At 43.2% G+C, this 14,086-nt stretch overlaps 1 protein-coding gene across 2 annotated transcripts in view; it reads left to right on the top strand.

The window, feature by feature from the left end:
• sltm (SAFB-like, transcription modulator) overlaps positions 1–14,086 on the top strand; it is a 96,719-nt gene that overhangs the window by 11,140 nt on the left and 71,493 nt on the right. For both annotated transcript variants that reach the window (XM_063065751.1, XM_063065750.1), the window contains exon 4: positions 8,194–8,382. In XM_063065751.1, coding sequence (XP_062921821.1) covers positions 8,194–8,382 — 189 coding nt within the window. The remainder of the gene's footprint in view (positions 1–8,193; positions 8,383–14,086) is intronic.

Genomic DNA, 14,086 nt, shown 5'->3' with positions numbered 1-14,086 from the left:
GTTTGACTCCTAAAATTTTAATAGAAAAAGTTTGTACAGAACTGCTAGCCATTTGACTTCATTGAAAGTTGGGAGGAGTGAGTATAGTTAAATCTAATTCTGATGATGATTGAAAGCATTTGGAAATTGGTTAACAAAAGGGATTAGAATGAGCCATGGGCCAGAATATGGAAAATAGAAAGTAAGTACAAGTAAATTATGTGATTGGCAAAGTATGGGACTGTTTACCTGAACTCCAAGATAAACCTAAATATTGTCCACTGAGAGGAGAGGAAAAATAATAAGATTGCAAGATCTTACATCTACGGACTCCAGAGCCTGCCGGCCCCGACGCTAGCAGGCATGAACTTTCAATTGCGGCGCCTGCCATTGATCTCGGCGGCTCCAACACCTCAGGACATATTCAAAACCCGGACTCCAGCAACGACCATGGACACATTCGAAATGATTACGCAACCACCAACTGCGACTCCAGCCTTGAACTCCAGGCCGGGTCTTTATGTGCTGCTGTTGTGACTCCCGTCTCCCCTTCCCCCACCACCACTCCGCAGCCCCGTCTTCCTCAGATCCCACCGTCAACTCCTGGGCCCTCAGAGGCTCCATCTTCCTCTCACCCCAACCCTCCCCTCTCCATTGACACCCCCAGCCTCCCCCCTCCCCCCTCTGATCCCAGCTCTCATCCGTGCCGGGTCTTTACCATCCCCTCCGACCTTCAACTGTCGGAGGCAGAGCGCTCTGTTCTCAGTAAGGGCCTCACGTTTGTCCCCCTTCGCCCACACCTCAGCGAGTTCCGTGTTCGCCACGATGCGGAACTTTTCTTCCGCCGTCTCCGTCTCCGAGCCTACTTCTTCGGCAAGGACTCTTCCACCCCCACCGATGACCCCTTCTCCCGTCTTCAACCCTCCTTTTCTTCATGGACACCCCGCTCTGGTCTTCTGCCTGCTCTGGATCTCTTTATTGCCAACTGCCGACGGGACATCAACCGTCTCGACTTCACCGCACCTTGTCCCCATTCCAACCTCACTCCTTCGGAACGCTCTGCTCTCCACTCCCTCCGCACTAATCCTAACCTTATTATTAAACCCACTGATAAAGGGGGTGCTGTTGTAGTCTGGCGTACTGACCTCTACCTTGCCGAGGCACAGCGACAACTCGCGGATACCTCCTCTTATTTACCCCTCGATCGTGACCCCACCAAGGAGCACCAGGCCATTGTCTCCCACACTATCAACGACTTTATCTGCTCAGGGGATCTCCCATCCACTGCTACCAACCTTATAGTTCCCACACCCCGCTCTTCCCGTTTCTACCTCCTACCCAAGATCCACAAACCTGCCTGTCCTGGCCGACCTATTGTCTCAGCTTGCTCCTGCCCCACCGAACTCGTTTCTGCATACCTCGACACTTTTATCACCCCTTGTTCAATCCCTTCCAACCTATGTTCGTGACACTTCTCACGCTCTTAAACTTTTCGATGATTTTAAGTTCCCTGGCCCCCACCGCTTTATTTTCACCATGGATGTCCAGTCCTTATATACTTCCATCCCCCATCAGGAAGGTCTCAAAGCTCTACGCTTCTTTTTGGATTCCAGACCTAATCAGTTCCCCTCTACCACCACTCTGCTCCGTCTAGCGGAATTAGTCCTTACTCTTAATAATTTCTCCTTTTGCTCCTCCCATTTCCTCCAAACTAAAGGTGTAGCTATGGGCACCCGTATGGGTCCTAGCTATGCCTGCCTTTTTGTTGGGTTTGTGGAACAATCTATGTTCCGTGCCTATTCTGGTATCTGTCCCCCACTTTTCCTTTGCTATATCGACGACTGCATTGGCGTTGCTTCCTGCACGCATGCAGAACTCGTTGACTTTATTAACTTTGCCTCCAACTTTCACCCTGCCCTCAAGTTTACCTGGTCTATTTCCGACACCTCCCTCCCCTTTCTAGATCTTTCTGTCTCTGTCTCTGGAGACAGCTTATCCACTGATATCTACTATAAGCCTACTGACTCTCACAGCTATCTGGACTATTCCTCTTCTCACCCTGTCTCTTGCAAAAACGCCATCCCCTTCTCGCAATTCCTCCGTCTCCGCCGCATCTGCTCTCAGGATGAGGCTTTTCATTCTAGGACGAGGGAGATGTCTTCATTTTTAAAGAAAGGGGCTTCCCTTCCTCCACTATCAACTCTGCTCTTAAACGCATCTCCTCCATTTCACGTACATCTGCTCTCACTCCATCCTCCCACCACCCCACTAGGAATAGGGTTCCCCTGGTCCTCACCTACCACCCCACCAGCCTCCGGGTCCAACATATTATTCTCCGTAACTTCCGCCACCTCCAACGGGATCCCACCACTAAGCACATCTTTCCCTCCCCCCCCCTCTCTGCATTCCGCAGGGATCGCTCCCTACACAACTCCCTTGTCCATTCGTCCCCCCCATCCCTCCCCACTGATCTCCCTCCTGGCACTTATCCGTGTAAGCGGAACAAGTGCTACACATGCCCTTACACTTCCTCCCTTATCACCATTCAGGGCCCCAAACAGTCCTTCCAGGTGAGGCATCACTTCACCTGTGAGTCGACTGGGGTGATATATTGCGTCCGGTGCTCCCGATGTGGCCTTTTATATATTGGTGAGACCCGACGCAGACTGGGAGACCGCTTTGCTGAACATCTACGCTCTGTCCGCCAGAGAAAGCAGGATCTCCCAGTGGCCACACATTTTAATTCCACATCCCATTCCCATTCTGACATGTCTATCCACGGCCTCCTCTACTGTAAAGATGAAGCCACACTCGGGTTGGAGGAACAACACCTTATATTCCGTCTGGGTAGCCTCCAACCTGATGGCATGAACATTGACTTCTCTAACTTCCGCTAGGCCCCACCTCCCCCTCGTACCCCAGCTGTTACTCCTTTTTATGCACACATTCTTTCTCTCACTCTCCTTTTTCTCCCTCTGTCCCTCTGAATATACCTCTTGCCCATCCTCTGGGTCACCCCCCCCCCCGTCTTTCTCCCTAGGCCTCCTGTCCCATGATCCTCTCGTATCCCCTTTTGCCTATCACCTGTCCAGCTCTCGGCTCTATCCCTCCCCCTCCTGTCTTCTCCTATCATTTTGCATCTCCCCCTCCCCCTCCAGCTTTCAAATCCCTTACTCACTCTTCCTTCAGTTAGTCCTGACGAAGGGTCTCGGCCTGAAACGTCGACTGCGCCTCTTCCTATAGATGCTGCTTGGCCTGCTGCGTTCACCAGCAACTTTGATGTATGTTGCTTGAATTTCCAGCATCTGCAGAATTCCTGTTGTTTGCGGAAAAATAATTGAATGAGTTCTTGGAATATTGTATCTCAAGCATCTTGGAATATTAAGTATCGATTCAGTTGAACATAAAAGTTTTGAAGATTATTTTGCTTAAGGTGTCAGAATGTTAAATGATTTTTGGTAGGAGGTGATGGGGAAACAGATGAAAAGCTATCTTAGATTGTGTGTTGTGTAATAAGCTTCCCAATAAGATCTGGATTAATGTAAAGGAACCCTTAGGAGGCAGTGATCCTAATATGGCTGAATTCATACTGCAATTCGATAGGGAGCAGCATAAGGTACCGGTGTCCCCTGTTTCCATCCAGGGGGTCAGTGTGGACATGGTGGAGGATTACAAATACCTGGGGATACAAATTGACAATAAACTGGACTGGTCAAAGAACACTGAGGCTGTCTACAAGAAGAGTCAGAACCGTCTCTATTTCCTGAGGAGACTGAGGTCCTTTAACATCTGCCGGATGATGCTGAGGATGTTCTACGAGTCTGTGGTGGCCAGTGCAATCATGTTGTGTGCTGGGGCAGCAGGCTGAGGGCAGCAGACACCAACAGAATCAACAAACTCATTCGTAAGGCCAGTGATGTTGTGGGGGTGGAACTGGACGCTCTGATGGTGGTGTCTGAAAAGAGGATGCTGTCCCAGTTGCATGCCATCTTGGACGATATCGCCCATCCACTACATAATGTACTGGTTGGGCACAGGAGTACATTCAGCCAGAGACTCATTCCACCGAGATGCAACACAGAGCGTCACAAGAAGTCATTCCTGCCTGTGGCCATCAAACTTTACAACTCCTCCCTTGGAGGGTCAGACACCCTGAGCCAATAGGCTGGTCCAGGACTTATTTCCTGGCACAATTTACATATTGCTAGTTAACTATTTATGATTTTATTAATATTTATTATTTATGGTGCAACTGTAACGAAAACCAATTTCCCCCAGGATCAATAAAGTATGACTATGACTATGTCACATGTTCCAATATTGCAGTGGAACAAAGGAAATTACAGAGGCATGAGAGAGGAGCTTTCCCAGGTGGATTGGAGGGGGGATACTGGCGGGGATGACGGCAGAGCAGAGATGGCTGAAGTTTCTGGGATATATATGTCCCGCAAAGGAAGAAGTTCTCAAATGGCAGGGGTTGGCAACCGTGGCTGTCAAGGAAAGTTAAGAACTTTGTAAAAGCCAAGGAAAGGGTATGTGATAAGCGCTAAGCAGTATTGCACCCGTATTGGACTGTCTCAGTACTTTTATATTTGTATACTGTAGCACTTTTCATTCGCAATTATTTTGTAAATAATACTGCTCTTTTGCACTTCTGGTCAGATGCTAATTGCATTTCATTGGCTTTGCATCTGTACTTGTCACAATGACAATAAAGTAGATTAGATACAAATGTGAGATAGCAAAAGTGAGTGGGAAGTTGGATCATTGGGAAGCTTTTAAAATCTAACAAAAGGCAACTAAAAAAGCTATAAAGAGGGAAAAGATGAAATATGAAGGCAAACTAGCCAATGATATAAAGCAGGATACCAGAAGTTTTTCAGTTATGTAGAGTAGAAGGAAGGTGAGAGGTGATATTGGACCGTTGGAAAATGATGGTGGTGAGGTAGTAATGGGGAACAAAAAAATGGCAGATGAACTTAATGGGTACTTTATATCGGTCTTCACTGTGGAACACACTAGCAGTATGTCAGAGGTGGGTGAGTGTCAGGGAGCAGGAGTGAGTGCCATTGCTATTACAAAGGAAAAGTGCTAGGCAAACTGCAAGGTTTTAAGGTGGATAAGTCACCTGGACCAAATGGACTACATCTCAGAGTCCTGTGAGAGATTGCTAAAGAGAAACGAATGCATTGTTCATGTTCTTTCAAGAATCACTTGATTCTGTTGTGGTCCCAGAGGGCTGGAAGATTGCAAATGTCACTCCACTCTTTAAGAAGGGAGGAAGGTAAAAGAAAGGAAATTATAGGCCAGTTGGAATAGGAATTTTTTTTTTGGCCAGAGAGTAGTGAATCTGTGGAATACTCTGCCACAGACTGCGGTGGAAGCCAAGTCCACTGGTATATTTAAGGCAGAAGTTGATGGTTTCCAGATCAGTCAAGGCATCAAGGATACGTCAAGAAGGCAGGTGTATAGGGTGAGTGGGATCTGGGACCAGCCATAATGGAATGATGCAGCAGGCTCGATGGGGTGAATGGCTTAATTCTGCTCCTATATCTTATGGTTTTATGATGGAACTTCTTTCTCTGCTATGAAATGCGTGTAATGAAATCATACCTAAGCTGCTGTGAGGCGAGGTTCAGAGGAAGCAGAGGATGTCAAGGCACAAACACGAGGAATGAATGCTGGAATTTCAAGCAACACACATAAATGTTGCTGCTGAACACAGCAGGCCAGGCAGCGTCTCGAGGAAGAGGTACAGTCGACGTTTCGGGCCAAGACCCTTCGTCAGGACTAACTGAAAGAAGAGCTAGTAAGAGATTTGAAAGTGGGAGGGGGAGGGGGAGATCCGAAATGATAGGAGAAGACAGGAAGGGGAGGGATGACGCTAAGAGCTGGAAAGTTGATTGGCAAAAGGGATATGAGAGGATCATGGGACGGGAGGCCTAGGGAGAAAGAAAGGGGGAGGGGGAAACCCAGAGGATGGGCAAGTAGTATAGTGAGAGGGACAGGGGGAGAAAAAGTATATAAATATATATAATACTACTACTACGACGTCAACTCGGGCCTAGGGGGCCGGCATCAGGCACGATGACGGACTCTCTACTTCTCCCTCTCCCTCATCAGTGTGTTCAGTTCAACTACATTAACCGCGCCACTGTCTTCTAGGAGCGTGTTTACCATAATCTTGGGAGAGTGCCCAGGGTTCATCCTCCCGTGCTTGGGCTCCCATATGATGACTAGGCTGGCAGGTAGCTCGGGGTGGCGTAGACAATGCCCCGCTAGTTGCAGTCTTCTCGCCTTGATATTAGTGGTGAGTATCGGTAGGTTGTTATAGAGCTCGACGTTTGTCATGTGCTGTTGCCAACTCACGTCAAGAGCCATCCAGAGCATTCGTGTACAGCAACCATCTAGAGACTTTCACATTGTCTTGGTGAGTGTCCACGTCTTGCATCCATACGTGAGAATGGACTCTATGACTGCTATGAAAATCCTCTTTTTAAGCCCTCTGGTCAGGTTCGACTTCCAGATTTCCTTCATGTCGTTCATAGCCCTCCACGCCAGCACCTTCCATATCTTTATTCCTTCTCTAAACTCATCATTCTTGACCCGAGGTACTTGTAGTCAAAGACTTTCTTGATGGTATCATTCTCTACGGTCTTGAGAGTACCTTTGTTGCAGTTAAGTGCCATGTACTGTGTCTTTTTAGCGTTTAGGTGAAGTCCAACTTTATTGCACTCAATTTCCACTTTTGTCAGTAGCTGCTGTGCTTCCTCCATCTGGTCAGAGAGCAGGACTATGTCATCTGCAAAACCAAGATCTGTGAGTGTAACTGGTCTGACCCTTTTGGTTCACCATGGTTTTATGGTAAAACCAAGCTTGCCATGATCTTTAGTAGCTTGACACAGAGCGTAATCAAGGACGATTATAAAGATGTAGGGTGTCAGAGTGTCTCCTTGCAGCACACCAGCTAGGATCTCGAACACTGCTGTTTCTCCATCTGGTGATACAACTTTCGCCATGGTTTTGGTATAGCTGGACTCTTGCTCTCAGCAGATGGTCTGGCACTCTGTAAGCTTTCAGGATCTTCAGCATTTTACCTCGGTGTATGGAGTCAAAAGCTTTGTGAAAATTGAAGTAAGCAAGCGCAACTGGTAGGTTGTTCTTCTTGACTTCCTCAATGATCCTACGGAGAGCAAGTATTTGCATTACTGTTGTTCTCTTCTGCCGAAAACCATTCTGATTGAATTTTAGCTTAGGGTCAATGCCGGTGCTAATCCTGTTCAAGATCATCCGATTGTATAACTTTGGTAAGATGCAGGTCAAGCTGATACCGTGGTAGTTATCTGTCTTTGTGAGGGATCCAGACTTGGGGACTAGGATAATGTTTGAGAGTGACCACTGTTCTGGTTTGTTGCCTTTCATCAGTGCTGTATTACATATGTCCAGCAAGATGTCGTCCAGGTCGCAGTTCTTCAGGACATCTGGTGGTATCCCATATAATTAGACAGGTGGCATGAACATTAACTTCTTTAACTTCCATTAATGCCCCACTTCCCCTTCATTCCCCATCTGTTATTTATTTATTTATTTATTTATTAATTATAATGTATATATTTTTCTCCCTTTGTCCCGCTCACTATATTCCTTGCCCATCCTCTGGATTCCCCCCTCCCCCTTTCTTTCTCCCTAGGCCTCCTGTCCCATGATCCTCTCGTATCCCTTTTGCCAATCAACTGTCCAGCTCTTAGCTTCATCCCTCCCCCTCCTGACTTCTATCATTTCAGATCTCCCCCTCCCACTCCCACTTTCAAATCTCTTACTAACTCTTCTTTCAGTTAGTTCTGACGAGAGGTCTCGGCCCAAACTGTCGACTGTACCTCTTCCTCGAGATGCTGCCTGGCCTGCTGCGTTCACCAGCAATTTTTATGTGTGTTGCATGTCAAGGCAACTGGTTCTTTAAGATGGTAGCTCTTTTATTAGATGAGTGTATCAAGGTACACTCATGGAGTCAGAATGACATCAGTCAGCTGTGGTATAACACAATGGTGAAGTAGCCTTCAAGAACTCGGGGGGGGGGGGAGTACTCTTGTTTCTCTCAAAAGTGTGAGACTAAAACTGAATTATGTTGTGCATTAATTGCTAATTGTGTCTTTATTGTTTAAAGATCATCTTAAATTTTGAGTAATTTTGAGAATTTTCAATGTCTTGCAACAGATTGACGCTGATATGGAAGCAAGCCAAAATGATATTCAAGAAACAAATGATCAGTATGGACTTGATGAGCAAAAAGTCGGACAAACCAAGGAAATGGATAAAAATGGTGATGCATTCAATGAACAGCTGCCTGTGAGCGCAGGTGAACCTAGTGCCGAAGGTCTGGATGATGGAGAACCAGAAGACCAGGTATAGAATTAGCTGACTTTTATAAAAATAGCTGAAGCAATTGATAATCTAAAAGTTAAACAAAATATAAGCAATGTTATGTGTAAATGTTTTGTGCTTTTTCTAGATCCAAGTTGCAGTATTTTTAGTACTTAATTTTCACGGTTTGAGTACATAGATTTACTTGCACTGATTAGTTCAAGTTAACTGCATGTGTTGAACTCCTTAGAAAGCCTTGTGCCTTTAGAAGCTTTTCTTCTGTTTATTCAAGTACTAATGCATCAGTAATTTGAAAGTTCAAAGTAAATTTATGTCACCATATATAACCCTGGACCTCTTGTAACCTTCTTAGTCACCAGACTTGAATGCCTCGGATCTAGCCCTCATCAGATTGAGGATCTCATGCTTCACCTAGGACTTCTGGTTGAGGAAGACACTGGATAATTTTATGGGGACACACTTGTTTACAACTGATTTTTATAAAGTCAGTGTCAATCATAGTGTATTCATTCAGATCCACATATGAGTCCTTGAACACAGCCCAGTCCACTGACACAAAGCAATCTTATTGTCGCTCCTCACCCTCTCACGACCAACTCTTTGTTGTCCTAATCTCTAGAGCTTTGTTCTTTAGCCTTTGCCTATATGAAGGTAGGCGCAGGACAGCCAAGAGATTGGATTTACCGAAATGCTGTTTGGGCATGGAAGAGTAGACATTCCTTACCATCGTATAATAGTGGTCCCTCTTGGGATCTCTGGTGCTGCAGGTTATATGCTGATGGTAATTGGGCTGGGTTTTCTTTGAACAAGCCTGGTTGAAGTCCCCAACTATGATTTGAAATGTGTCAAGGTGGACTGTTTTTTGTTTGGAGGCAGCATCATGCAATATCTCAAACACTTGATTATAGTCAGCCACTGGTGGTATGTAAACTACGGTCAGGATTATGAAGAACTCCCTAGGTAAATAGAATGGGTAGCATTTGACTGTTAAGTGTTCAAGAAAGGGGGAGCACAAGTTCCACAAAACCACAGAAAAACACACCACTGAGTTTGTCATGAAACACATATGTCCACCTTTTTCTGCAAGTTGCAGTGAGAGTAATTCAAAAGAGGTATATTTAGAAGTATTATACATCATCACCCACAGAAAGCTGCTGTGGTTCACTGGTACCGTCTTACTCTCTTTCTAAAGATTTTCTCTTACTAGGTCTTTAATAGAATGAGATGACTGGAGTTCTTCCTATTTTAACGATTTTAGAATGGTGCAGAATCTGCTGATGAAGAAACAGTGAATAATGCTCATTGCACTTGTGTTTAAAAAAAAACACGTAGCGTTCACTAGATTTGCATGTTGCAAATTAGTTCCTGTAGGAACTGCTTCAATTAATTGAAGATAAGTACTTATTTTTTGATAACCTGCAGTTTAACTTGTTCTGGAACTGCAACTGAACAATTCTTATTTGTTTCAGCAGATGCTAACTGACTACATTTCTAAAATTGCGATGAAGTTTTAAATTGGTTTGTTTGACGGCTTTTTATAGCTATTTTACCAACTTTTAAGTGATACAGGAGTGTGTACGGTTCACTAGAATGGTATACAGTTTACACTGAAAGGAGGTATTTTAAGTTAAAATGAATCACTTGTTACATTATACATTTTGGATTGAATAAATTGAAACTTTTTCTGAAATGTAAAAAAACTAGAAATTATAAAGAGCCAAGGGTTTTGGCTATTTGTCTACAAACTGGTGAGCAATAATGTGTCAATGAGTTAAAGGAATGGTAGAGTATAAACTTAATCATTGCTCAGAATGCCTTTCAGGAATGAGAATACTAATAGAATCAAAAATAAAAGGGGCCGTGAGAGATTTTTATATGGGTGGGGGGGTTATTGATAACACAGTTTGCCAACACTTGCCACTACCCACCTTACATCATTATTTATAGATCCTGGCTGAAATTTAGCAATTAATCACCAGTGGGTATAGAGATCCTGCCTGTGAGGGTAAGTGCTAGGAGCTGCTATTTCCTCCTCTTTGACTGCACAGCTCTTCTTGACCTAGATAATTCTCCTTGGTAACACACTCCATGTTGGTCACCGGCAAGGTAAACAAACAACAAATAGTCCAAGTTAAGGAGGATATTGCAGCTTCCATGCTGTCTAACAGGCAGCGATGCGAGAGCTCATAGGATCTGCGTCCTTCAACAACATGTGGAGCAGCTGCTTTGACTCCCAACAACAGGTCCTGGGAACTATGTGAAGTAGTGTCCAGTCTTGAACTTCCTCTATCAATATTCAGAGTTTGCACCACTGTAGACAGCCTTTCCACATTAGTGTGCCATTGCTGTAAGAACACCTTCTGAGGGTATGTTTTGGCAAAGGTTTGGCAATGTTTCTTGAATATAATTCTCCTATGATTTAGAAATATTGTCTATTCGGTTTTTATTTATCTGAATGAACAGAGCTCAATGTTAATAATGGAAAGTAAAGTAACAGTGGAGTGGGAGTGCCCTTTGCAATACATCTTATGGTGGATGTGGGGGGAATGGAGCTTTGGATGAGGAATGGGGAAGTGAGAGGGTTGGGAGTATGATGGGAAGGAGTTGAAGTGAAGTGTTTGTGCAATGGCAATATGAGTGGAAAAGGGAACTAGGTTTTATGAGGTGTGCCTGGGTATGACTCTAAACTGCAACCGGTGATGAAGCTCTGATTGGGGACTTTCAGAGCTTTGGGGAAAATGGAGTTACCCCTTCATTGCTCCCAGGGCCGCTCTGACCCGGAACAGTAGCACCTGTAAGGATTCCTGTTCAGGATTCGAGCGAAGGCCAAAGGCAGATCTGGCAGGTTCAGTAACAACTTATGACGGAGAAGGCGGATGAGCTAGGACCTCAAATGTCAACAGCTATAGTACAGGGGAATGAACATTTAGGAAGAGAAATGGCGATTTCTTTAGTTCGCCCAACGGTAGGCAATAGCAAACTACTGTTACTAGATACTAGGTTTCCTAGAATCTATTTGCTAAGAAAACCATGGTCAAACTCAAGATGTATCACACAACATCGTCAAGAGGATCTTCAAAACAATTCTCAAGACGCTTCGCTCGGTAGGGTTGGGTTGGGTTGATTCTGGTCAGGGGGTCCCCGACCGTCATCAAGCTACTGTTCATAAAATTCAAGTAACACAAAAGAAAATTACTGCCACTTGGAATGTAAGAACCCTATATCAAGCAGGAAGATTGGACAATGTGATAAATGAAATGGAAAGACTAAAGATTAACATCATGGGAATTAGCGAAGTTCATTGGATAGGTGCTGGAACATGTTAGATTAGAAATAAAACACGAGTTTATTCTTGTGAAACATCCCATACTAATGGAGTAGGAATTCTTATGGATGAAAATATGGCAAAAAGTGTTGTCAGATATTGGGCAATATCTGAAAGAGTCCTCCTTGTTAGATTCAGAGGACAACCATTTGATTTAGCAATTATGCAGGTATATGCACCAACAAGAGATGGAACAAATGAAGATATAGGTAAATTCTATGAAGAGCTTGAACAAGCAAAGAATGGATGCAAATCTCCAGGTATTGTTATTGTTGTGGGAGATCTAAATGTTAAAGTAGGACATGGTGCTGATGGAAATACCATGGGAAAATTTGGACTAGGGGAAAGAAATGAAAGAGGTGAGAAATGGGTAGAATGGTGCAAGATGAATAATCAGGTCATTATGAATACCTACTTTAAAAACCATCCAAGACGCTTATGGACCTGGAAAAGTCCAGGTGACAACACTAGAAATCAAATTGACTTTATTACTATAAACCAAAGATTTTGAAACTCAGTGACTCAATGCAAAATATATCCAGGTGCAGACTGTAATAGTGACCATAACCCAGTAGTATGTCATGTAAAAGTAAAACTTAAAAAACTAAAGAAGCAAAACCTGAACAATCCCTTGACTACTTGCAATTAATTAAAAAAGAAAACTTACAAAAATTTACGATTGATGTAAGGAATAGATTTCAAAGTCTAGAAATAGAATCTGTTGAAGATGATAGCAATCATGTAGAAATGAAGTTTAACTCTCTAAAGGATGCCTTGGTAGAATCAGCAAAGTCAGTGATTCCTAAAAAAGAAAAAAAGCACAAAGAATAAATGGATGACAGATGAAATCAAAAATCTAATGGAAGAAAGCAAATCCTATAGAATATAAGTCCTTAGATAAAAAAGTTAAAAGCTTATGTCAAAAAGCCAAAGAAGAATGGTAAAACCAGGAATGTGAGCAAATAGAAAGAATCCCTATTACTGATCCAAAAAGGTTACATCAACAAATCAAGAATATCACTGGTAAAAAGCTCCTCTGTTCTTCAGGTGGATGTTTGAAAGCAAAGGATGGTACCATTATCATGGAGAAAGGTTAGATTGTGAACAGATGGACTGAGTATATTCAGGAATTGTTTGAAGACGATCGAGGCGAAAAACCAGAAATTAAGAAAAACATTGAAGGTCCAAGTATTTTAAAATCTGAAGTTCGTAATGCAATAAATAAAATGAAGAAAGGAAAGGCAGCAGGCCCTGAAGAATTAGTAATAGAACAAACTATCGCCCTTGAAGATTATGGAATTGAAAAACTTACTGATTTAATCAATGGAATTTTATGAGACTGGAATAATACCAGAAGAGATGAAAAAATCGGTATTTATCACTCTTCCTAAGAAACCTGGGGCAATAGAATGTGAATTACATAGGACCATAAGTTTAATGAGTCATATCACCAAGATACTTCTAAGAATTTTGATGACAAGAGCCAAAAGAAAGATTCAAGCTGAAATAGGCAAAGAACAATGTGGTTTTGTGAAAGACAAAGGTACAAGAAACGCAATATTGATGTTAAGGATACTATCAGAACGGGCTATTCAAATGCAAAAAGATTTGTTTGTTTTATCGACTACACAAAAGCATTTGATAAAGTGAAGCACAATAGGTTATTTGAAATATTACAGAAAACACTAGATCTAGATTCAAAAGACCTCCGCCTAATGAGAAATCTGTACTGGGAACAAACTGCCCCTGTAAGAATAGATGGAGAAGTGAGTCAGTTTACAAAAATCAAGAGAGGTGTTAGACAAGGGCGTGTTTTCTCCCTTGATTTGTTTAATGAATCAAAGTTGGTGGTGAAAACATCAATAATTTCACATATGCAGATGACACTGTTAATTGCAAGTACAGAGGAAGAACTACAAAACCATAGATATAATTGTTGAAGAAAGTGCATAAATGGGTCTGTCTATCAATTGCAAAAAGACAGAATGTATGGTGATGTCCAAAAAGAAGGAGAATCCTATCTGCAGGCTGAGAATGAACAGGAAAGACATAAAACAAGTACAGAACTTTTGCTACTTGGGAAGCTGGGTGACATCAGATGGCAGGTGCAACATGGTCATCAAAAGAAGAATGGGGATGGCAAAAGACACCTTTACGAGCATGAAGAGTATACTGACCATTACTAAACTAGGCGTGACAACCTGCCTCAGAGTACTGAAATGTTACATTTATCCAGTTATGTCATATGGCTTAGAATGTTGGACAATATCTACATGAAGAAATGAATTGTAGCAGCAGAGATGTGGTTTTTGAGGAGGATGCAAGGAATATCATGGATGAAACGAATATCTAATAAGGATGTTATGAACAGAGCAAACAAAAAGAGAAATAATATATGAG

This window comes from Mobula hypostoma, chromosome 13, assembly GCF_963921235.1.
Source record: "Mobula hypostoma chromosome 13, sMobHyp1.1, whole genome shotgun sequence".
Taxonomy (NCBI): domain Eukaryota; kingdom Metazoa; phylum Chordata; class Chondrichthyes; order Myliobatiformes; family Myliobatidae; genus Mobula; species Mobula hypostoma.
Note: the sequence above shows the minus strand (reverse complement) of the source record. Positions and strands in the feature narration are given on the sequence as shown.